This window comes from Lepidochelys kempii, chromosome 1, assembly GCF_965140285.1.
Source record: "Lepidochelys kempii isolate rLepKem1 chromosome 1, rLepKem1.hap1, whole genome shotgun sequence".
In the NCBI taxonomy this organism is placed as follows: domain Eukaryota; kingdom Metazoa; phylum Chordata; order Testudines; family Cheloniidae; genus Lepidochelys; species Lepidochelys kempii.
Window position 1 is genome coordinate 230,197,845 of NC_136380.1, and position 26,592 is coordinate 230,224,436.

At 39.6% G+C, this 26,592-nt stretch overlaps 1 protein-coding gene across 4 annotated transcripts in view; it reads left to right on the forward strand.

Moving 5' to 3' along the window:
* The window catches only part of SCUBE1 (signal peptide, CUB domain and EGF like domain containing 1), a 297,458-nt gene that overhangs the window by 187,148 nt on the left and 83,718 nt on the right, over positions 1-26,592 (forward strand). For all 4 annotated transcript variants that reach the window (XM_073316774.1, XM_073316783.1, XM_073316805.2 and 1 more), the window contains one exon: positions 5,055-5,171. In XM_073316774.1, coding sequence (XP_073172875.1) covers positions 5,055-5,171 — 117 coding nt within the window. The remainder of the gene's footprint in view (positions 1-5,054; positions 5,172-26,592) is intronic.

A 26,592-nucleotide genomic window follows, 5' to 3' on the forward strand; every position in this document is an offset into this window, starting at 1 on the left:
CTTGCACAGTTCAGCTGTATATGGGTTCACAGTTCCTAAGTTTTTTGCCGAGTTTCAGTTCAAATGGATCCAAACTGCCAAAGTAAATAGCCAAAAATTCCAATTTTTGCCTGATTGTCAACAAAAAACATAAAATCAGTTCCAATTACCTTGATTCTAGAGAAGAGATCTGGCCACAAAAATTGGATCCAGGCTTTGAACACACAAAATTTTGAGACATTCAGATCTTTGAATGGGCTCATAAAATAAGGAGCCACTTTCAAAAATTGAATTTGAATATGAGGTTGGGTTACATTTAAGGGTCCAAGAGGCTGAACTTCAAGGTTTTGGTTTAGGCCTTTACTTAAAACTAAATTTTCTGAAAGGTTCCCAAACCATGGTGAATGTGCCCAGAGGCTCAGGCTTTTAACAAAATCCAAAGCCCAAGTGAGCCTTGTCTGGTGTCGGTTTTGCTTTTAAAAGTTTCACAACTCTATCACCACATCCTGGAGATTCTCCTTTAGCTCAAGAGCTTCAGGTTTTGGACATAAGGGACCTCTCTTTCAATCCTAAAAGGGTAGACATCTCTCAGCCACTGAAAAGGCATTCATTAAACTGAAAGAATTGATCTGATACACATGGGACACCTCAAATAATATCTTGAGGACTGTTGATGGGCTACTACGGAATTTTCAATATCATGCATCAGCTTTGTTCTTTTTAGAACAACATCTTGATTTGCAGGACCCATGTATCTTCCTTAACATAACTGGAGGTAACAATGTTTTAATAGAGCTAGACATATAATATGTATAATGATTTGTATTTTTAGAGTGCCTTCTATCTAAGAAAAAAGAAAAGGAGTACTTGTGGCACCTTAGAGACTAACCAATTTATTTGAGCATAAGCTTTTGTGAGCTACAGCTCACTTCATCGGATGCATACTGTGGAAAATACAGAAGATGTTTTTATACACACAAACCATGAAAAAATGGGTGTTTATCACTACAAAAGGTTTTCTCTCCCCCCACCCTACTCTCCTGCTGGTAATAGCTTATCTAAAGTGATCACTCTCCTTACAGTGTGTATGATAATCAAGGTGGGCCATTTCCAGCACAAATCCAGGGGTGGGGGTGAGGAAAACCTGGATTTGTGCTGGAAATGGCCCACCTTGATTATCATACACACTGTAAGGAGAGTGATCACTTTAGATAAGCTATTACCAGCAGGAGAGTAGGGTGGGGGGAGAGAAAACCTTTTGTAGTGATAAACACCCATTTTTTCATGGTTTGTGTGTATAAAAACATCTTCTGTATTTTCCACAGTATGCATCCGATGAAGTGAGCTGTAGCTCACAAAAGCTTATGCTCAAATAAATTGGTTAGTCTCTAAGGTGCCACAAGTACTCCTTTTCTTTTTGCAAATACAGACTAACACGGCTGTTACTCTGAATTCTATCTAAGGATTCCAGTGAGCCAATATCTGAGATCCTTTCCTTAAGCAGTAGGAGATTATCCTGAGTAAGGAATACACAATTTGCCCCATAGCACTTTATATACATAAACACCCTCATACTACCCTGTATGCTATTCTCCCTGGAGCACTAGATCTATCTGGGTTTTACCTGGGGAACTCAATAAAGGATTTATGTAGGGACATAGCTTTAAATTCACTGAAAAATCTTACACAGTCACTAAATAAGTATTATCTTCACCCAAAGAGAAATGCCCTAACTGTTTGCATTATATTTTCTCCAGGGGCAGACTACCCAAACACTGTTTGATTTTGGTGTTTCCTTTGCATTCTCACTAAAATGGGGGTGAGGCTTCCACTCCCACCCCCATAATAGAACAGAAGATACATCAGCATAACGTGAGCAAATCAAGTTTGAAACCCTAGCAAACGTTGAAGATAATGGCTGTGCTGAACTTGTCATGCACAGACACTAAAGGCTCATCTGATCAGTGCCATCTAATATACAGAACTCCAGAAGGATTCAAGGTGTAAAATTCTGATCCAGATTTTGGAATCCCCAGCCTAATCCTCTCTGTCTCATACCTCCACATCTCCCCCCATCACCCACCTCCCCACACACACACCCCTTAAGAAATGCAGTGGCTTTGAATCTAGGGTTTTAGTTCTGCCTTTTATTTGGATCCAGATCTGAAGTTGGATTTCAGATCTAAAGTGTGAAGGTGTTTGGAACAGAACAGGTATGTTGCTGGTGCTGTCAGGTTTGTTAAATGTTATATGCATTCCTACACATTTCTATTCCATATAGCATTTAATGCAGCACACCACCACCCTGCTTTTCACATTCTCCTTAACTAATTTTTTTCTCCTGCCATCTTTTTTAAGGAGTCTCATCATTACAGCTCCCATTACCCCAGTTACTATAGGTATTGTCAGTCTCTCTGTTCTTACCCTGAGTCTTCATCCTATTAAAGTTTGCCATTTATTAAAGGCACAGTCAGCTCTGCTTTCAGAGATGTTGAAGGGCATTGTTCTTTTTGCTTCCTTTTACTAAATCTCTGTGAATATAAGAAAAGCTTGCATGATCCCTTCTATTTATACATCAAAATAACTCTTGTTCAGTGACTGCCCCTTACCCTATAGATCCAGTCATCCATGCCAGAGGGGGGAAAAAGTTTGTTGTGTCTATTCATTTTCACTGGATGTCATCCAGAAAGCAGAAATATTGCTGCTTAAGTAATGCTCATCTGTTGTTGATGAACTGCAATGTGGGCTCTTCATATGCCATAGTTAATCTAACATAAGATTTACAACTCACTGCAGTGCCATGCCAAACGTATGTCTTTAACACCTTTTCATGCTTTTTAACCTTAATTATTTGCCCTGACAAATCATTTTACTTTTTAAACTGCTGGGGCTCCCAAGAAATGATCTTAGGTGAAAAAGTTTTTTAAGTGACCTGATTTTTGTCCCTCATCCTGAGAATTAAAGTTACTTGATATTTCCTCCCTCTGAAATATATATAAAAATACCAACATTTAAACCTATAAAAGAATTCCCCCAGACAAATAGGAAAATGATTATTGGAACTTACATGGCTTAAACAAGGCAAGTCCTGATCCTGCAAGTCCTTACTTGCATGAGTAATCTTTACTCGTACAAGAAGTTCCTTTGAATTATTGACTACTTGTGAGTGAAAATTACGCTTGTGGATAAGAGATTACAGAATCAGCCTCATCTGTTGGACGTTTTCTGTTAAAGATATATTGGTCTGTTCATAATGTGCTCTTGCTAGCAATTACAGATGTTTCCACACATAGCATTATTAATGTTGGCACATTACATACACACACACACACACACACACATATGTGTGTATATTTATATATATGTACATACAGTAATTTTATAAATTGTGCCATGCTATTAATGCATACCTCCCTGTCCCCCAGTCCCTGGTTTCATAACGCACATAAATGCCGGTAGCACATTCCAAAACTGACATAAAGGTTTGTGCCAATGAAAAGGAGTTAAATGATTTTTTTCTGATCTGAAGCAGTGATGGCCTTCCAGAGAGTCAATGAAGGTTCTTCCCAGGGGAAGCAGCAGCTGGTTCCATCTGAAGAACAGCTTTGAATGCTTGTCAATTAAAAGATGAAGTGTTTTATATTTTGTGTAAATTATTTTGAGGCACATAATATACTAAGGAGATTCAGCATGAGCATATCCACTTTTCTGTTGCCAGACCATGTCTGCAAAGTACAGTTGTAACACAAACTCCAAATAGGTAGCAATAGAAGTCAGTCAGTAAATCTGAGTACACTTTGACAAATCCTCTCTAGGGAAGGTCAGGATGAGGATGACCGAGATAAACAATGACAACCTTATTATTTTAAGTTTCATCTGAACTGAACTGGAGAAACTGAAAAATAAATTGGGTAAAAGACTGAAATATTTCCCTTGTGGTCTCAAAGTAATTGCAGACAGAGTAGCCAGCTACATATGGTTGTTGGTTATTTCTGTCTGCCATAAATACTTATCAAATAAATATACCATTCAGACCAACAAATAAAATTGGCATCCTTACATCCACTGTATTCTATGAATCATAGGAAAGACAATAATTTCTCTTGCCTTTTATCTATTTCAATAATACTTGCGGTTTGTGTGTATACGCACATATATAGGTACCACTCCACACAAAAAACCCTTCAACTTCATTACCAAAAAAAACTTCATTACCATTCATTCATTTACATAATAGCTGCGGGCATTTTTTGTTTGTGTGTGTGATGAAGTTGAAGATTTTTTGTCATGGAGCGGTACCTAATAGCCATTGCCGGCTGCTGTAAAAGCTAAAAAGTATTGTAGCTTTCTTTTGCCTATGTTTGCCCAGCCACCATTCTACATACTACAAGCACTGGGAAATTTCAATGACACAGCTTGGAATGGGTTCAGTGACCTCAATTATGCCCTCCCACCCACTCCAAACTCCTTTCAATTTGCAAAAAGCTTTAAGTGGACAAAACCCAGATGCCTTTTGCTTGTAGTTCAGTAAGAACAGATTGGGCATGTAGATTCTTGTCAAAGTGATGTATGTAGTTCATTTTCCATTAACTCTTTCTTAACTAAGGATTTTAAATTCTCAATTCCAAGTCCAGCACTATGCCTTGCTTTCTATTGCTTTTTAAAGTTCATTAGACCATGAGACCTCTTTTTAATGAAACTTGAAAAGCCATGGCTAGAGACCCGCTGATATGAAACAGACTCAGTCCCTGGTTCTGTTTTAAAAGGCAATTGCATTCTTTTGTTTCTGAAGCTGACCTTTTCATTATTAAATAATTCATTCTATTGTCTAAGATGTTTCAAAAGGACTGACCAAATATAATCAATATAGACTTAATTTTTTGGATAGAAATAATTGCTTGTGAAAATGCTATCCAATTCAGCAAGTATGTGGGCCATGGATGATCTTAAGAGCTTTGCCTGAGTTAGCTTGCTTCAACTTAGATTGCTTTTATAACTTTTTAATATTACCCAGAACAGTGGATGGCCCCCAGAATGTTTTGTTACACTCTCTCGCTCTCTCTTTCATTCCGCAGAAACATGTGCTGTCAATAATGGAGGCTGTGATCGTACTTGCAAGGATACGGCAACAGGGGTACGTTGCAGTTGCCCAGTTGGATTTACCCTGCAGCCTGATGGGAAAACATGCAAAGGTCAGCTTCTGTTTGCTTTGCAATGCATCATTTGCCTTCAGCGGTATCAGTACTAGATGTAAATATTCAGATATATAATCAATGCACAGAATTAAGGCTATTACTGGTGTAGTAATTGCATTTGAATTTATTCGTTTTTTCCTTCCTCAGGAGTAATTTTGCATTATGCATTCTAATGATTTCTATGTTTGTTTGAGGCCAAGATTTTCAAAACTGGCCAGTTATTTTGGGGAGGCAACTTGAGAAACCCTAAAAAAGAAGCCTGATTTTCAGAGGGTGAGTACTTTTTGGAAATCAGGCCCCTTGAATATGTCCACCAGTTGAGGCTCCCAGAACTGCTAATTACTTGAAAACCTTGGTGAAACTATTTACCCACACAAACAATCATACGTTATCCCTTCCAAAGGAGAAATAGGGGAGAAGGATTTAGAATCAATAATCAAAGCTAAGTGATAGCTTCAGAGTATTGTGCCACACTAAGAAGCATATTAACAGACCGTCTCACTGCTCACTTCCTGCCAAAAACAATTAGCCAATTACGAGACAAAATTACATCATATCAATATATTTATACAAGGCCAAATACTGTAGGCCTTACTCAGCTTTCACTGCTCCAGTGGGAGTTTAATTTCATAGAATCATAGCAAGGTCTTCAGATCTGGAGCCTAATGAGTGTGATTAAAACACGGGGGAGGGAGGCGGGGAGGAGAAACATCTGATATTTCTATCAACATTTGTTCTTAGTTAGGGAGACAGGGGTTTACAGCTTTAATCCCTGGTACAGCAAACACAAATGTGCTTAATCCCACTCAATAGGACTACTCACATGAGTAGAGTTGCATACGTTTTTGCAAGATCAGGGCCTACCTAAACCATTTTTCCACTTCAATACATATTTCTTTTGAACTCAACCACCAGACACTTGGTGATGGATATATAGTAGGACACTACCTATAATGGTGTCACAAAGAGTATTTTGTTGTCACTCAGTGATTTAGCATAAATTGACCTACCTCACCGAGTAGCTGTTTAGATTATTTTTTTCTTAGAAGCAGCCAGGAATGTCAGAAAATCTCCAATCCAGACCTTGATGTTACTTAAAATAGTAATACCCACAAAAATAAACATAAAACCTGTGGTTTCCCCTTGCTCCAACTTGAAAACTCCCACTGCTTGGGCATGATCCTGTTAGTATTTACAGAAATAACAGTCCATTTGCATGTTTATTGGAAAATCAAACATTTAAACTGCCATTGCACACAATGTTAATAGTTAAGGGTGAGCACACATCAAAAATCAGTCATTTCAGTTCAAACCACATAAAAATAAATGTTCATTTTTGCAGGCAGCATAGCTCAAGCCATAGAAGTTCAGTAACAGTGATTCCACGGAGTGCTGAAAAAGGAGACATTTTAATATTGTAACATACACCTACACTTGATCATAATGTTTATTACTTGAAACTACATCATGTAAAATAAAATGAATTCTAAATTTAGCTGGCTTCCAATTTGAGGTTGTCCCACTGGGCTAAAATGAAATAATATTTATATAATCAACTCTATAATTTGCATGATAAACAAAATGAAATATCCAATTGATTCTCAAGCCTAGGGTCAGAGATCTGAACTGTTTCACAGTATTTTTATGGGGAGAACATGTAAGAAAGAGAATGTGTGTTATTTATGGTGTTGCCGATTTTTTATTTTATTTTTTAAATAAACAGCTACTGGGAATTCACTTTTATGGTTAATAAGATCCATCAAGTCATTTTTAACCATTCTGTGAACTTTAGAAAAATGCTTTACCTTTGATTTAACCACGTTGAATGTTTGCCTAATGTAGTATATTGCAGACATTTAGGGCTTGATTCTGCATCAGTGAAGTTAATGGGAGCTTTGTCGTTAACTTACGTAGACACAGGATCAGCTCCTTTAAAATGAGCCAATTGGGCTGCTTTTGTAGTTAACCACAGGCAACCCTATACACGAGTAAATCAGAACTGCATTCTAGGATTTATAGCTTCAGCATGTGAAAGAGAACATTTCCTCTGTCCCAACTGCCTCCTTCAGAGGTAATGACACTGCTGCCTTCCAGGATCCTCTTGCTAGTAGAGAGAGCCTTAAAAAAGGTGAACTAAATTTTTCAGTTGTTGAGTTTCTGCAGCAATGGGATGTTTTGATTTGATTTTTTTTCCCCTGGCATTTTCAGGGGTTGAGTATTCTTTCTATTGAGGTGTGTAGTGGCTGAGTCACAAGAATGATGCACCCCCTCAAAGAAAGAAAGTCTTTCAAATACACACACACAAGTTTTCTCCTTTCCTCTTTTTGTTTGACTCATCTTGAGTTCTTTGCTCTTTCCAAAGAGGTTTGATTGGGCCAAGTATTTCTTAAACATGCAGTTCAATATGCCATGAGTCTGCAGTAGTACATATGTATGGTAAGACCCTTTTACAGCATCTGCAGGAACCACACAATTATCATATGCTGTCCCTACTGGGACAGGGTCTCCAGCAACAACAAACATCATAGCATCCACAAATTAGGTTTTTCATAGAAACATTATTTTGAGAGGGTGATATGTCCAAATATTGAAGGAAAAGATACAACAGTATCTGTTGAGAGAGCAAAGTAGGGGTGTAAGTAGCAAACTAGCCATCTTGAAAGGTTTCTCAGTGCTCCATTGCGTCAACTAGGGATAAGCAAGCCACTCCAGGGCCTCATTCCAACCTTCTCCTATTCCTAGAGTTAACTGTGATTAGACCTGATTGGGAATTCATCAACAAAACTTTTTTTGTCAGCATATGCCAATTCATCAAAACCAAAACTTCACGGAAACTTACCAGTTTCAACAGTCCGGAAAGGAATTTCTGGTTCAAATGAAAACAAGAGGCCCACCCCAGAATAGCCAACAGAGCAGTAGATGGGGCACTCACCTAGGTCTCCCACATCCTAACCACCTGGCTGTAGAATCAGTCTCCTTCTCTCTGGCCCAATGAATGTTTACCTATTTATACAAAATGGAACAGCTCCAACAGGAGGGAAGGGAGTCAGCCTGACTTAGAGCCTAGTAGTTTGGAGCTCTGCCTGATTGAGAGCAGGGACTTGAACCTGGGTTCTGCCACATCCCAGGTGAGTGTCCTAACTACTAGGCCATTGGCTAGTCTAGTCTATAGCTGTTTCTCTCATGGGTTTGTTTTTGTTTTGTTGTGAGACTTTTAAAAAGGTATCATTTTTGTACCAATGAAGAAAAAAAACAAATTTTGACACTCCAAAATTTTTCATTAAACAAAATTCATGTTTTCCAGCCAGCCCTAAATGTGAATTCGTCTTTAAGGTTCTGAAATGTTTGGAAAATGTATGAGAGACCAAGAGAGCGAGTGCATCTGGGTTTGGAGCATGAGAGTCCCAGGAGTGAGCATTTTCATGTGCTATTTCCAGCCTTAAGCCAGAAGAAGCAGTGCCGGAAATCGCACAAGAAGGCATGTTCTCATGAGATTTTCAGCCTGCTTTTGCATCTCTAATGGTAGTTATACAGTCTGACAGAACATAGTTGCTGAGATTAAAGACATTTGGATAAGTTTGAGTGGGCTTCAGAGAAGCATCTGAACTTTGGAGTATTCACCCAAACTGTGAACTCTTTGAGGTTCACTCATCACTAGTTAGGAAGTAGCCAAATTTGGTTCATCTCTAGATAGTCCTTTAACAGATTTCCTGTTAAAGCACAAGTTTTTTGAAACTTCAGAATACTGGTATCTTATTTAAAGCCAGTGCAATTCTTCTTATTTATTATTGTTAATTTCTGAGGTCAGACTGTGTAATCTAATGGTTCCTTCCCACCTTAAAAATGATGTGTGTACAGTGCTGAAACTTTCAGACATACATCATTTACAGCCCTGTAAAGTGGCAGTGTAGACAAGGCCTAAGTATTGCTCTCTGCCAGGCACTAGGAAAGCAAAGATGCTGCGCCATCTGGGTTTGATGGAAAAGAGGCATAGAACTGGGTGTGCCATGTGTATCTTGATAGAACTTCAGCCCAAATTGTTTTATTATTTTCCTCAGCATGACATACAGGAGGGTCAATCAAAATCAGCCTGGCAGAACGTGCACGAGAACTGTCTCTGGACAGATCAGCAATTGATCAAAATCACATTCTCTGATCTCTTGGGGCCAAATCCTGTTCCCATTGAAATCAAAAGAAGTTTTGCTATTGAGTAAAATGGGAACAGGCTTTGACATTTGGAGAGGAAAAAACAAAACTACTCAATCAAGAGCTATGTTGCTTATACCACAGGTATCAAAGACAAAAACCTCATGTATCCTCCCCAGCTTAGTGCAGAATCCCTGTCAGACTGAGAAATCTCCATACCCTCAATATCCCCACTAGTGCCATTTCACCATGTTAGCAGTTTCTCCTGGGCTTTGGTGATGCACAGTCCCCCTTCTACTTTGATCGGGTCACCCAGGGCCCAGCTTGGTGCTGGTTCTGCCTTATATGCAGGGTGCTTGGTGGCATCTCATTGGCCATTATGCTGTGAACATCCCAGACCACATCCTATAATGCTTAACATGGTAACTTACCAAATTCAAAAGCAGAGGCTGCAGAAAGGATGGTCTGGGAATCAAGTGATGCAGTGGCTACTCTTCTTGTACCCTAGTACTTGCCACCTCTTTTCACCTTGGCTATTGGCCCCCCATGTGGTAGGTATTGACAGCCAATTGGTCCCTGGCTCTACAATTTGTTGGCTTCTGAGAGCCTTTCCCCCACTGGATGCCCATTCCACAGATCTTCCCCAAGTGACATATATAAAGAGATTATAAATAATAAATGTTTAGCATTTTAATCACATTATGTATAACATGTATAGCTGACAAAACAGGAGACACATTTACTAGAAGCTGTTGGGGAGCAGGGAGAGAAAAGTCAAAATAGATTGATTTGTAAGGTCCCACCATCTCAGTGGGGAAAATATAGGGCTTAATTGTATTTGGGCAGGTACAGAGTGGATGGAGGGAGAAAAGGTGGGAAGGAGGTTTTCTGACTAACTCATACACTGAAGAAGGGCCAGGAGCAACTGCTGTCACTGCATTTGGTGGATTACAGAGTCTTCCCCCGTGTGTGCCCCTGGGAACATAAATTGGAAGAAGGGGAAGGGCCACAGGCCCACTCTGCACTGGTTGGACACTATGAGGGATGAAGCAGTCTGTACAGTCCTATAGCATGGACAACTGGTATGCTCCAGCTGGGCACCAGAAAATTAACAAAGGAATTGTGCGCTCTGAAATTCCCGCTGGATTAGTGCAAGTCCTCACTGCCCCCTAAACAGACCAATGCCTTAAACACACAGTATGACCCAGAGACTGCTGCACTGTGAGCTGTTGGACTAACATGGCAGGGAAAAAAGCTTTTTAAACTTGCTTAAGAGAAATAGATTGTAAGGGTTTTGGAGCACAGGCCATGTCCCATCTATGTTCTGTAAAGTGCCAAGTAACTGTACGACATTCCATAGCTACTTTCTAATAGTAATTACATTTATTACAGCGTGTAAATGATTTCCTGCTACCTTGAATTCATAGACAGACTGATCGTCAGAGGGCAGATTCTCCGCTGGTAAAAATTGTCATTGACTTCAATGGAGCTATGACAAGTTTACACCTGCTGATGATCTGCCACCATTAATTCCTATTCACAAATAGATTCTTGCAGGATGCAGGTGATTTCGTGGATGCTTATTTAAAAGACATAAAATACCTCCACAAGTCTCTCACTAAAGATGGGGCATTTTATTTATTATAATGTGCTAAGGAAGAGCCCTTCTTAACCTTCTGGCATATTGTTTAACTAGAGGGGTGTTATGCAGGGGTTATGTGACTGGATGCTGTTTATGCAAACATTTCTTGATCCTGCTGTCTCATTGTCATGGTTACCCAGCAATGTAATGTGCTCTCTACTTCCTTGAAATAGGCCCCCATCTTTTTGCATTCAGATGCAGCAGAGAAATGTGGCACTAATGTGTTTAAATACTTGAATGTGCTGCAGTGGGAGCATCAGCAGGAGATGTGTTTGAAAACTGTTCTCTTTGCCCTCCAACTCTACTTTGTAACCTGCTGACTCTGTGACAAAACTAAAAGTAAACTAGGGGAATATACAAACCGATTAAAAGATTTCAATCCAGGGTGTAAGGTCACGATCCAAAGCCTATTGAAGTAAATGGGGGTCTTTGCATTGACTTAGTTAGGCTATGGATAAGGCCCAAAGAGGGGGTTAGGATTTCATTGAAGCCTCTTGCCATAATATAATGCACTTGAAATCATTTTGGTTGCAAATATGTGAAAATGAATTAAATTTTTAGAGTTGAATTGTTTCTGTGAGGGCAGCGTTTCTTTTGTTACAGAATAAACAACAAAAAGTACTTCTGAGATTAAATTAAGCAAAAGCTGTCATGTCTTGCTTAAAGTTGAACTGAAATCCTTTCTGAAAATAAATAAATCTAAAATAATAATTGACACCAAGTTGGTACCAGGGTACAGTCCAAATTTTGAAGTCCGTCCTCTGTTTCATTCAGACCTTACTAGAACTAAGTGAATAATTCACAGTGAATATTTTCTCTGGCCAGTTTGGCTTCTTAGTCTGGCCACAGAATATCTGTGAGCAGCTGTGATTTCCTCAAGTTTATTAATTAGTCAAAATTATTAAATATATTTTTCTCTATATTGGATCAAACTGCCTAAAGATACTAGAATGACATCTTGAGAATCCGGATCAAATCATTTGAAACTTTGAGACAGTCTCTCCTTTCTTGGAAAGGCCAGCAGAAATAGTTGTAACTGCTGTTTCCCAGTGACCTCGATTACTGTGTAATTGTTAATTTGGCACTTCAGATATTTGCTTGTTTGAGTGCTGATATTGGTTGTATAAATTGTATTGGTTTGGATGCGATTGGTTAGATAAATTGTTTCTATTCCCTGATTAGATGAACATCCAAGGTCTTCCAACAGAAGTACCTGCCCATGCTGAATTAAGGTCCTTGTTCCCTGACTACCCTAGCATCCAACTTTTAAATTAGTTTTCCAAGACCCTCCATGCCAGTATAATTTCACAGAGAGTAAAATACACTCCCATCCACAGATCCTGCTTAAAATTATGCATCACTAAAGTGTGCATCGTGGTGTATTAAATGGGACGTAAGTGGCAAATAGGGCCAGATTTTTAAAGATATTTAGGCAGCTAAATGCCTTTGAAACACATATACAAAGTCACCAGATCAGTGCATTTTAAAACATGAGTTGAAATGATCTCCTCATTGGGGACCCCATCCTAAAATCCTTACTCAGGCAAAACTTCTCCTGACAGGGTTTGGCTCTTTCTTACTTGGTAAGACTTGAGTTCAGAGAGTTATTTCTGTGAATCTCCTATAACAGTTAATGATATCAGTAACACCCAAAGTCGTGCAAGGAATGCTGCTCACTGCTCTGTGTTACGTGGTGTTAGTATTGTATGGGGGATACAGAATTCTGAATTCAGGTCTTGGCAGGTACAAAAAGAGTCTTTTTTTCCATTGACCTTTGAATAGAAGTAGCAAGTTGGATCAGACTGTCAGACACTTACTAAGATGTCAATTTAGGCAAAGAATGTAGCTTTCTCTGTCCTACAAACTCACCATATATAGTGAACAAAAAGGATTTCTGCCATCAGCGCTCTCAAGGTGGACTCCCCAAAGGGAAATCATATAAAAGTAAATGGCTTGAAAGAGTAAACACAAATGAAATAAAGAAACAGCTGGTGATCACCTCTTCCATTTTAGTTGCAGTACCATGGTGCTATTAAATGTCAATCACAGACTTACAAGCAGTGGTGGGTCCAAGATATTTAAAGAGGGATCTCGGGAACAGTGAAAGGGCATAGCTGAAAGAGGTGAAGCCCTAATGGCTTTGCTAGTAATGCAATTTGAAGGAAAGGTCTTTTGGAATATTCTGACCTCAAATTAATTGAAAGGCATAATGAATAGCTGCCTGAACATTAGGACTAAGCACAGAGATGATGTGTTTAGCAGCAAATGCTAGGTAGAACTGACACAACTGCAAATTTGTGACTTTCTGCCTTTCTTCATTTCTCTTGGCTTCCCTTGATAATTATATTTCCTGAGACAGTCAGTTACCTGCTTGGCATATCTTTTAATAATGAAATACTTAATGCAGCTAATAAAAGTCTTACTGTTCTATTCATACTGCTAATACTGAACTATACCCTTCCTCTATTGCCACAGCATTTCAGTGAGAATAGAATGATGTACATCCTATTAAATACCACCAAATTATGAAAAATTCTGCTTATATATCGCACTGTACCAATAACTTGATTTTTGGAGTAGAATAGGGGAAACTGAGCCTTTGTCGTAGCCTGATCTAATGTATAATGGTGAATGGTGTGGTCAATTTTGCATTTAGAACCATTACATAGCCCCTCCAGGATTGTCTGCATATAAAGTGTGCTACTTGTTTCAGGGACTCTGAATGGAGAAATTGGCCTGCGTCTATAGAGTACTTTGACCAAGGTTTTCAAAATTGGCTGATGATTTGTGGTGCCTCCATTTTTGGGTACCCAACTTAAGAGAGCTTAAAGGCTTTTCATAAGGCAGGTTCTCAGCACCGTCTGAAAATCAGGAGCCTTTTGAAGAATCTCAAACTGAGCACCCAAAAATTCAAGCACTCAGACTCCCTAGTCGCTTTTGAAAATCTTGGCATTCACCTTCAAAGCCTCAATTCTGCAAACATTTTTTTATTTGCTAAACTTACTCACATGCGTAGTTCCATAGACATAATTAGGACTACGCACAAGCTTCAAGTTTGTAACTGTTGCAGGATCAGGGCCTAAGTCATTCCTGATGGCTGTTTGGTGATCATTGTGAAATGAATTGATAGTAGTCCAGTTCCTAGCAAACAAGTGTCTGTATCACAAACCTGTCATCTATAGTGGTAACCACTTTTACACCCTCCTTGGCAGCCTTGATCAAGAATGCAAGCCTGATTAGACATGGAGAGCAAACTATCCTCTGATCTAGGGGTGGGGCAGGGCAGGATTTGTGTTTTTGATATACCTGATGTATGGATAAATAAGACACTTCACTCCCCAGAAAGAGCAGCCAAGCATCTTTCACACTGATTTTCAAATAATTATTTTGAAATGAGATAAAATGAGGAAGTAGCAGGGGATGGCTCTGAAGAGGTTTCTTTTCTGTTCTGTTTAGTCTTATTCTCTGCCCATCATTATATTAGCCAAGCACATTGGTCTGGAATAACGTGGAAGGCAGAGAGAAGTTAATGCAATATGTAACGAGAGATATGTAAAAGAGATAATATTAGTAGGTAGAGATAGAAGAGCAAAATATCACACAGGAGGAAACGAACATAAGCAGTAAATGAAATAAGAAACTGAAATGAGATGACCAGGAAAGAAGCACTCAGGATGATACAAGAGGGGAAAGAGGTCAGTAATATAGGTACAACAAGCGGTACATGTCTCATGTCATAGTTACGAAAGTTTGTAAGAACTTGTCACTTTCCTATTACACTCCTCTGTGGACAAAAGGCTGGATTCAGGAGGTAGAATCTTCAAATATAAGAGTTTGGACATTGTCTCTTAACGACTCAAGATAAGCCAATCTTTGGTAAAGACTTGGGGGAGAATGTTGTTTTCCTTACAGCCCCCACTTCCCCATTAAACTAAACCAATATTTTCATACGGTAGATGTTCTAATAGCCAGGTCAACATAAGGTCTTCATAAATTATTACAGAGCAGCTCCAGTTCCATCACCCCTCCTACACAAGGCTGTGTGCAAACTACAATCTAGCCCCGTGTGTTTGTGTGCCTAAAGATAATGAGAAAGAGATCAAATTTAAAGAGCACTCGAATTTACTTTCATTTAGTTCCACTGCATTTCTAAGTTTTAAAAATACAAAAGCAATGAATAAATAAAGCAAATGGAATAGTAAACTATATAAACACTAGAAAAAAAAACCCATTGTAAAATTGACAAGAGAGCCAACTGACATCTATACTATTATATTCAAGAATCAAAACCATAAAGACCTTGGACCTGTCCGTGTTTGACAAGGAACTGTATTAAAGAGCCTGGATTCATCTTGTAACAGCTATTTTGTGGCTGAACCAAAACCTAGATTTGAACAACTTTCTATTTTGGGGGAGTGGAGAGGGCTTGAAATCCGGATATAAACTTTGTGGCTCAAAACCTTCTTTCCTTTTAATGGCAAAACACCATCTTAAATTCAGTTTTACCTCATGAACTGTATGCAACGGAACAGAGGGTGTAAAGAGGAATGGGTTTGCTTTATAAATTCACATTAGAAGAGCACTAATTCATTCTTCAAAAGGATCCAGAGTGCAGAAGCATAAAGAAACCAGAGTTTGAATAAATGAATTAACAAGAGACTAATTTGAAAAGGGACAGTAATGAAAAGGTGCCTACTTGAATGACTGGCACAGCACTTACAGAAGGAGAAAAAGAGAGCATACTTATAAAGTATCATATAAAGTATCAGGATTGGCAACCAATATATTTAATAACGGCTAGACTATAAAATTTTAGCAATATATTTTCCTTAGAAACCTGTTCTGCAATGAAAGATCCTTCCTGCCCATTTTCAGTGCTGTTAAGTAACTAAAGGAGTTGGAGAGCAGCATGCCACTCTGAGGAATCCAGTGACAGCTTTGTAGTCAGAAGTAGAAGAGATGATGTAGAGAATGAGTTGCATTTTTAAGTTGAGTAAGAAGGATAAACGAAGTTGGCAAACTCTGTGGATAGATTCTACAGCTGCCACCAAGGATCCACCCCCAAAATAGGACAGAAGAGAATAGAGGAGTTCTTGGTGATCAGAACTGGCAAAGCAGTGGCAGAAAAAGGGTAAAATAAGACTCTAAGACAATGGAAATCGGTTGGGTGTAGCCATGAAGGACTTTGAGAATGAGGAGAACAACTCTGAATTGGAAACAAAAGTCTTTTAGGGTGAGAAAGAAAGTCTTTTAGGGCGATTGAGTATAGGGATGAGGTTCTGGAAAAACAAGTTAAGTGATTTTTGTTCAAGACATAGAAGACAGACTTGTAATACTCAAGGTGCTACATGACAAATACTTATATGAGGGATTCAGAAGTGTGTTGAGATATTAGCATATGTGGGTTCTGAGTGTAGTAATGTGAGATACAAAGGAACACTTGCTTACAAAGGGTACTCCAAGTCTATGGATCGGAAAGGAAGGTCTGGGTTGAAGGAGGCTGTTGATAAGCTGGAGATACAGCTGAAATTATTTTAGTTGCCAAGTATTTGTCTTGGTACAAAGCCAGACTACATGTATAAGACAAAGGGAAGGGCAGGGTTAGTTAAGGATGTGAAGGAGATGAGAAATTGAGTCACTCTGGTATAAAAGTGGTAGTTAAGTTCAAGTTATTAGTTGCCCAAGTGGGAAGAGGTATCTAGAGAAGTGTACAGAGCTGAGACCAGAGCGAAGTGTTGGGGGCCAAGTGGTTGAGGCCAAAATTTTCAAAAGTAGATCTAGAAAATCAGGTCACTTATGTAAGAGTTAAATATGGACTAGAAACCTAACTTTAGGCTTCTATGTTTAACAATCTGGGCCTTACCATCCAAGGCATAGTGACCTCTAGAGGCAAAAAGCAATTAGAACTATAACCAAGTGAGGAGAGAGCTAGTGACATCTGCAGGACAACTGAGGAGAATGGTGGGGTCAGTAGTGTCAAACGCTGTTTGGATTTTGTGGATAATGTTATGCGAGGGAGCTATGATCACCTGGGAGTCACTAACCACCCTGAAGACACCTGTGAGGTTGGAAGACCAATCTGAATGAATCAAGAATGCTCTGGTTGGGAGAGAATAAGAGAATGTTTTTCTCCCGTATTTTGAGGAGAAAGGGAAAATGAATGTGGGGTGGTAGGTGCTGATGGGGGTCAAAGGTGGGTTTCTTGGGGAGTGGTGTGATGACCACACTGTAAAGTCTGATAGAGACAGGCTGACAAAAGAGTTTGAGACATGGTGAGGTGAGATGGTAAGGGTGCAAGGAGGTTTGTTTGATTTTCTTTGAGAAGCAGATAATGTTAGTAAGGTCAGACATGGTGAGGCAAAGATGTTGGAAATTTGGGGATTTGAGGAGAGTCAATGGTAGTAAATGTAATGTTGTTGACTGCCATGATGCCATCATACATGGACGCACTTTTTGGTGTAGACCAATATGGCAACCTCTCTGCACTGCGTGATGGGAAGAACAGAGAAGGAATTGGTTGAAAGAATCTGATAGAGTTGAAAGAATGAACAATGATTACCAGTGCTTTTGTAGATTACAAAATAATCAATACCGGGTTTTGCAGATAGAAGGGAAGCATTACAGATGGCTACATAGCATTTACAGACTGTATGACAGACAAGATTTTGGTGCACCATCATTTTGTCTTTTGCTCTGAGAGCACAAGTTCATCCATTGTAGTGAGGATTCTAGAGGGACAGAAAAACTGAGAAAGTTTCTAAATGGGCAAGTCGGATGTGAGATGTGGGAAGAATGGAGTTATATGGTAGTTTCAGTCGTAGAAAGTAGAAAAGAGTCTGGGATAAAAAGGAGTCCACAGAAGTCAGGGGTAAAAAATGTTCAAGTTAATATTAGCAAAAGAAGAAATATGGACAAGGTGCCAGGTTACTGAGGTGGAGATTAAATTTATAGGGAATAGTCCTTGAATCTGAGCAGGCAACTAAGTAGCTAAATTGCAGGGGGATATCCTGATTATCAGATCAAGGGATTTGGACTTGCATTTGGACAGGAACAGGCTGGGCCGAATTCTGCTGAAAGTGGTGTTGCATTGGCGTAACCAAGAGCAGAATTTGGCCCAAACTTTCTAAGAGGGAGATGAAATTGTGGGTGATATTGTTTTCAGCTGCGGTTGAAGTGGATGTTTGTCATAAGTGGGAAGCTCAACAAGCAGAGGCGACGTGATAAACTGGCAGGATTCAGAAAACAAAGGGAAATGTTCATTAGCTGAAAAGATAGGCCAAGTGCAGAACTTGAGAGCAGAGTGGATGGGAGGGGCAAGGACGGACGGGGTTGAAAAGTAGTTTGTTGACAGTGCTGATATTGGCAAAATCTCTAATGGACTACCTGGGAGCATAAACTCACTAGGGATCCCAAAAGCTTAACACTGACCCTGTCAACTGATCTAGTTTCTGGACGCTTGTATGGATTCTATTGCCCCTTCCTTTTGTTTTTGATGGTGAGACCTTTATTTTTTAATTGAAGATGTTCCATCCATTTGTCTGGTATAGAGCCATCTATAAAAGACAAATGTAGTGTGCCAAATTACCTTCCAATAAACAATGGAACAATGGAATATCAGATCAGATGTCATCTAATTTGTAACTTTCAACTAGGGTGACCAGATGTCCCAATTTTAGAGGGACAGTCCCAATATTTGGGGCTTTTTCTTATATAGGCATCTATTACTCCCCATTCCCTGTCCTGATTTTTCACACTTTCTATCTAGTCACCCTACTTTCAACTATTCAGTCATATCACACAGCAAGCATATCTATTACATTTTTGGTTGTCATGAACTGGCAATATTCCGCTTCCAAGGAAGCTTGAGGTTGTTATTTGTCTTTGCGTTCGTCTCATTTAAAAATACTAGATCCTTTAAATTACTGCTTGAGAGAGTCATATTTTGCCTTTTAGTTGTTAAAAAGACTTCACATTCCTCCAACAATATAAAATGCCCTGAGGGTCAACAACCACAATTCTGCAGTTTGGGGGTTGGTTAAGGCAGCAAGCTATTCAGAGTCAATGATATTCAAGACTGAAAAATAATTTTTTTATTCTTCTATTTTATTGCCATAAAAACAGCTACTTTTTATATGTGGCTGGATCCTGCTCCCACTGAAGTAACTGGCTTCAGTAGAAACAGGGTTGGGACCTTGAAGGTTAAACTAAGAGCTATGAAACGTCTTTGGGGGAAATTGTTTCCTGATCGATTTATTGATTGATTGATTGTGATTCATTATAATCTCTGAGTGATTTGAACAGGTGAAGAGTTGTTTTCTGCTTTTTACTGTTCCTGTTCAACAGGAGTAGCCAGGAAACAAACTGCAGCCCCAATTGTCAGTATGATCATAGTAAAGGGGATGTTGCAGTGGGATTGCTAGGGGGTGCAGGTCAGTGCAGATTTTGGCCCTAGAACTGCAGTATGGTGCAAAGTATTTTTTATTTTTCAGAAAAGCTTCAGTTTTAGTTTTAAACTTATGTAATGAAACCAAACAAAAATCATAGCACCCTTTCCAGACAGAGCTCTGTAACTACATTTGTTCAAAATAAATATACAGTGTTCTTCAGCAGATCGCAGTTCAAGAAAAAGTGAAAATAGCCCAAATTAAAGAAACTCTGTCAAGATAAAAAATAATGGGCTAAACCCTGAGGTGCTTCCTCAGACCTCAGTTCTGCTATTCAATGCATGCAGGCTCTGTGGTGCACCTGGACAGAGGTCCATTAATTTCACTGGGACCTGTGGAGGGGCAGCAAATTGCAAAATCTGCCATTTGTTTTCACTAAGTTCTGACCCAGGCAAAACTCTCATCGACTTAAGTGGGAGTTTTGCTCAAGTTTGCCCTTAGTAAAAACTGAGGGTCTGATCCTATAACCATGCATGGTGCTTAGTGCATACCGTGAGCCATCCTGCTTATTAGAGATGAGAGAAAGAATGGGCCAGTGGTTAGGACACTAATTTAGAACCAAAGGAGTACTTGTGGCACCTTAGAGACTAACCAATTTATTTGAGCATAAGCTTTCGTGAGCTACAGCATCCGATGAAGTGAGCAGTAGCTCATGAAAGCTTATGCTCAAATAAATTGGTTAGTCTCTAAGGTGCCACAAGTACTCCTTTTCTTTTTGCGAATACAGATTAACACAGCTGTTACTCTGAAACCTGTAATTTAGAACCAGATTCAATTCCCTCCTCTGCTACAGACTGCCTGTGTGACCTCAGACAAGTCACTTAGTTTCTCTCTGCTTCAGTTCCCCATCTGTGAAATGCAAATACATTAAAGACTGGGGTACTGAGATAATATGGTATTGGGGGCCATGTGAGTACCTCAGAGAAGTAAATAGTAAGCTTAGCAATATTAGCCCCATGTTTTTAAGATTGACATACAAGTCTACCTCTCTACTTACTATTCCATCAGAGCACCTCCCAGTCTTTAATGTACCCATCCTAACACCACTATAATGTAGGGAAGTGCAATTAGCCGCATTTTACAGAGAGGGAACTAGTACCTAACCACTGGCCCATCCCTCCTCTCTTATGTTATCAAGTGTTATCCTCTCCAAGTGTTATCAGTAACATTTAGATTTTAGACATTTAGAACTTTCCAATATTTATACCGTTTGTTGTTTGCATTTCACTCACTGTGTCCAAGTTGGACATTAAACCTCTCTAGGTTAATTTCACTCTCTTTCCAGTCCATTTCACTTTGTGGTTGTCAGGTCTCAAAAACAGTGTGGTTATTTGAGTTGACAGCACTGCACTGACATGTTTTTAAGTTATTAGAAAAATAAACTGTTTTCAATGAAATTTTATAATGAAAATCCTGTCTTTTTATATTAGGCTTAGTAAATCCCTCCATTCAAAAAATTAGAATTCAGGGCCTTAACTATGTTGACAATGTCTAAGTTTTCCACTTCCGATGCTTTTTGTGCTCTATAAATCGAATTTAACTGTAATAAGAAAATAATAGTACATAATGTTTGTTTTACAAGGTGATTGATCTCTTGGCAGCCTGGCAGGCTTTTTTATTGATTGATTGGTGGATAATGTCAGAATGGATATGTCCTGAAGGTAAAGAGCTGACACTTAAATCCATGTGTGACAGATTACCATCTGTATTTGAAGACAGGTTTCTTCTGGAAATTGCAAAGATTTCCAGAAGAAAAGAGAGAAAGTGACATGAGAGAAATTTGTTGAAACCTGCCTCAACCTTTCCGTGCTCTGAGAACATTTGCACAACACTCTGTGCTTTGTGGGCACCATGTTTTCAAGGAGAGAGGGATTTAACTTTTATTTGGTCCATCCTTGTCTGACAGGTCTAGTTTTAATTTTGGTAATTAAGAAAATGCCTTACTGAACAACCAAACCCACAAAACTAATTAAATTAAAAACTTTAAGTTACTACTTGGTGGCTAATGATTATCATATATTATACTTAATTAGCTCCTTGGGAGGGAAAAGATAGTGATGTGGTTAAAGGAAGGACATTAAGGGAATCAAGGAAGCTGGGTTATGTGCTTGACTATTTCTTTTTCTGGATGTTTTTTACTCCATGTGTGATGCTAGGCAAGTCACTCATCATCATCTTCCCATCTTGGTTTTCCCATCTGTAAAAATTATCATAACAATACTTACCCAGCTCACAGGAATGTTATGTAGTTTTAATTCATTGAAGTTTGTAGCATGCTGACCTTTGTTATCATCAGATGGGTGAGGCACTATATAAGCGTTCAAGTATTATTTCCTCCTGAGAGATGTAAAGCAATTTACAGGCCATGAGCTATATTCTGAATTTACATTCACCTGTGCAGCAGTGGAACTTGCATGCATGTATCTGAAGGCAGAATATGCTCGTATAGATCTTAACCCACCTCCAAAATGCAGCCATCTCAAGGTAAAACACAGCAGCTGCTGAACAGCATGCAACCGCCCTAATCAACTAGTATTTTGGGATAGGAAATGAAGAAAGTTGCATCCAAATTAAACTGCGCAATATCAACTTTCAAATGAGGAGGACTCAAAAGTAATATTCTTTGATAAATAAGGGGAAAAAATCAGTTTTGCTAAAGGATTATTCCTTGTAATGAGATTGCATAAAGACTGAGGTGGGAAAGAGGAAAACGTTGGTTATTATATCAGTAAAATTCATATGAAACCCATATGGAAAAATACAATATTTTCTGCTTATATACCACTGTGTCTCTCTTGAGCTTAAAGAGGCAAATATTATTATTCCATTTTACAGATGGGGTAATTCAGGTAGTGAGATGTTGAGTGACTTACCCGAATTCTTAGTAGAAGTCAGTAGCAAAACTGGGACTATAACTCCTGACTCTATGCAATCCCCTAGACCACAACTGTCCTGCGGTTTTTCAGGAATAGCATAGCCTAAATTCAGACTTAGATTCCATTGCAACTCCATCGAAGCCAGTAGGGTTTCAACACTGGGGCTGAGGACAGAAATTGGCCCTATAGAGCTAATAAAATGTACTGGACATACACTATTTGAAATATTACAGAACTAGCCACTTTTCCTGATATTTAAAATAGCCCATGGAATATGAACAGTGCTGTTGATATGTTTACATTAATTCCTATGTGTTAAATATATTTCAGATATATTGTCAGATGATACATATATTAAGCATAGTTCTATTATTTGCCATATAATTTTAATACCGTGACTATTGGCCACTCTGGTCATATTTTGCATGCATTTTTATTTATTGGTGTATATTTTACATAAGTGTGCAATACACAGCTGTGCCTTCCGCCCCAGTGACAGATGTACTGCCTAAGCAGTGTGGCCTAGTGGATAGTGCATGGGATTGGAGCCCTGGGTTCTATTTCCAAGTCTGCTGGGTGACCTTGGGCAAATCACGTCACTTCTCTGTGCCTCAGTTTCCCAATCTGTAAAATGGGATAATGCTATTGGCCTCTTTTCTAAAGCACTTGGAGGCCTACTGATGAAAAATGCTATATCAGAGCTAAGCATTATCATCACTCAGTGGGAGCAACTCAGGAGAGAACACATCAGCAGACCAGAGCTCCCAACAGTCCCATGTTTCGCAGGACTGTCTTGTGTTAACCCACAAACCCTTCCATCCTGTCAGGGGAGCCAGGCCAAACCTGAGCAGCACGGCAATTCCATGCACCAGAGCCAGGCCGCAACACCTGGAGTGGGGAGCCAAGCCCAGCCAACCCTATGGGACAGGTGCCACATGAGCTGCCACTCCAGGGTGAGTGTGGATGGAATCACTCTGGAACTCCCCTCCCATGGTCTTCCCTCCATCCAGGGGCAGCACTTTACCCCTTCACGACCTGCCTCCACCACCAGGGGCAGCACCCAACCCCCCTACTCCCCACAAGCCTCTCATCCCCCCACGGGGGCAGGACCTGTCCTGTTTTAGCCTCTTCAGATGTTGGGAAGTATGGAAGACTAATATCTACATCAGCAATGGCAATTGTAGTAACAAGATTTTCAAATGACTGGCAACTTTTAAAGGCAGGAGAGCAAGGTCTGGTCTATACTTAAAACTTAGGTCGACATAGCTACAGCACTGAGGGGTATAAAAAACTCCACATCCCTAACTGCCATGGCCATGGTATAGCTGCAGCTAGATCAATGGAAGAATGCTCTGTTGACCTAGCTACCGTCACTCAGGGAGGGGGAGTCCCTACAGTGACGGAAAAACCCCTTCCATGGCTATAGTCTGCATCTACACTATGGGATTGCTGCAGCATATAACTATAGCATCAGAGCTATGTCACTACAGCGTAGATGTGGCCTGACACACAGAGATGGTATGACAGTGACATGGGGAAAAAGAGAAACTGTTAGGAAGAATGAGTAAGCTAGTCCACTCCCTGGACAAATTAGATGTAATTGTCCAGGACAGGGGCAGTGAAAGTGTGAGGTAACACCCCTGCAATGGAAATATTGTGGGGGCTCCACCTCCATATAAACTCATGCATACCATGGGGCTGAGGGGGTGAGAGAGTGGATGTTGCAGGGCCCAGGGAGGAGGGGAGGCAAGAGCAGGACCCAGAGGGGCTGGAGCAGATGCTGCAGGGTGTAGGAGCAGGGAGCTAGTGTAAATGGTGAATCCTCTGTAACTTGAAGTCTTTAAACCATGATTTGAGGACTTTAGTAACTCAGCCAAAGGTTAGGGGTCTATTTCAGGAGAGGGCGAGGTTCTGTGGCCTGCAATGTGCAAGAGGTCACACTAGATGATCACAATGGTCCCTTCTGACCTTAAAGTCTATGAGTCTTATGAGGGGCTGAAATGGACCCAGAATCCAATAGGAACCCCTGCAACCCTCCTTTCCAGCCTGAAGCTGATTGGTTCCCTCCCCCTCTGACTGAGTATCAGTACCTCCTGTCACTTCCCCTTCTGTCTCTCTGCCTCTCCTGTCCCATCATGGATATTCTAATATTGGCCTTATTAGTCCTGATAATCTGTCATTAATCAATGTAACATGGGGTGTGAAGCTTTTGTAACCAGTTGAGCTTGGTCTTGGAGTACATTGTTTTCTGGGTGTGACAGCATTTTAAAACTGTAAAGGGTTAGACAGACACATGCAGTTCAAATATTTGTCCAGCCATTGAAATGAAGAGTCTCACTTCCAGCATACAAGCTTGCTTTGTAAATTGTTGTCAGGTATCTGTCTAAGAGAGAAGTGGTGATTGCACATTGATTGCCTTTTCAGTGTCCTTTAACCAGCTTATGTAAAGTTTTAAATTCTATGATATCCAAAAAACCTGTACTTTTCAATTTATTCTGCATATAGCAAGGCAAATTTTTGGTAGTGTAAACACACACACGCACACACTCACACACAAATCTGATCCAAACCAGGACCTTCCAAACATTTGCAAACCTACATGAATTATGCTGAGCAGATCTTAGTGGCACAGCACCAGTCATCTCCATTCATCTTCACAAAACATGAAAAGAAAAACAATAAATGACTGACAGTTCCCTCTGGTCAATTTGAAGCCATGCAACTTATCACAAGACATTTGTGTTTTCTGTTCCTTTTTTTAAAACTGTCCCTTCCACCCGACTCCCAGTTTAAGTTCCTAAGACAATTGAGGACAATCCTATGTATAAAGCAATTCTACATTGCAGAATCGTATTTCCTCTCCCCACTCCGTTCATCTAAAATTAGTTTGTAAGGGTTATAGAGAATAGATGGAGCTTTATAAAGTGTTTACAGAAAAGGAGCATTTAAAAAAATGTACTTGGATTCATTCACCAAAATTGTGGGCTATTCGCAAAAGATTAAGACCCTGATCCTGGATCGCATATGCAGACTCTTGAACCTTCATTAATTGACTTCGGGAGGGGGCACCGAAAGGGTGTAGGCTCTGCACTAGCAGAAGAATTGCAGGATTTGAGCTGCAACTTTAAAATGTAGTTTGAGATGGGCCTGAGCTGCAGAGTCTGAATCCTGAATTTTCCCCACCTTAGGGGTGTTCAGAAGAAACAGGGATTTGGTTTGTTCCCAAGGACAGAAATAGGGGGTAGCCTGTAAAATTTGCTTCTGGGTCCAAAATCCTCGAATGGTTTGGTTTGTTTGGATGCAGGTGTTTTGATCTATGCCTATATCTAAATCTAATAGTTATTTATTTCTCCTAAAGGGTAATGATATCATTCAAGATGATTTTCCTACCTTTGTATTAACCACATTTTAAAATCTTATTTTATTTTAATTTTATAAAAATCATTGAGAGGAAAAAAATGAGACACTTCGGGAGCTAATGGGACTTAATTTAGAAGCTTGAGTGCAGAAGTTGTTGCCTATACCCCTCCTTCCACAAAATAATAAATATGACCTGATATTCCTTTGACTAGTAAATTCTAATGCCCTAGTGGTTTTTATCTGTAGTGTGTTTTCCATTTCTACCTTGCTGCATGTTCCTCAGTGTCTATAATTCAGCGTTTGCGGTGTGTCAATCACATGGATGAGTAAAGAATCACTTAATGACGCTGACTTACTGCAATAAAAAAAGAGCCTTCAGGGTTTCATTATTAATACATTTTAAACCCATCACACACCTTAGTCTGCATATTTGAAATGAATGGCAGGTTGTCTGAGCAAAGCAATCTTCAAACACTTCAGTTTTCAAGGCACTTTAAGTACCCACCCCCGTGGAAGAGTGTACCATTTCTGCATTTTCACATTCCTTGGGATACTGCAGAACAGAAAGCTGTGGATAGAGAAAAAGAGAGAGAACTGAAACCTCTTGAATGTAATCTCTGTTACCACCTGAAAATGGTACACGCAAAAATCAAAGGCAGTTTGATAGTCCTCATTCAGACAAAGCTCCATTAACTTCACTGGGATGTTTGACTGAGTAATGAGTGCAGGAATTTTCCTAAATGCCGGGCATTTAGTGATCAATTTCCACGAGGTATTATTTTTTCTTTCCATGATTTATGTGAATATAGAAGATACAGTGAAGAATAGACATTTTTTGGAGACGTGGTGCAATTCACATCAGCTACTTGGACACACTGAGGTTGGGCACCAATCGGTTTAAAGATAAATGAGGCCCTCACCCTTTCACACAAGCGGGACCATTTGTTATT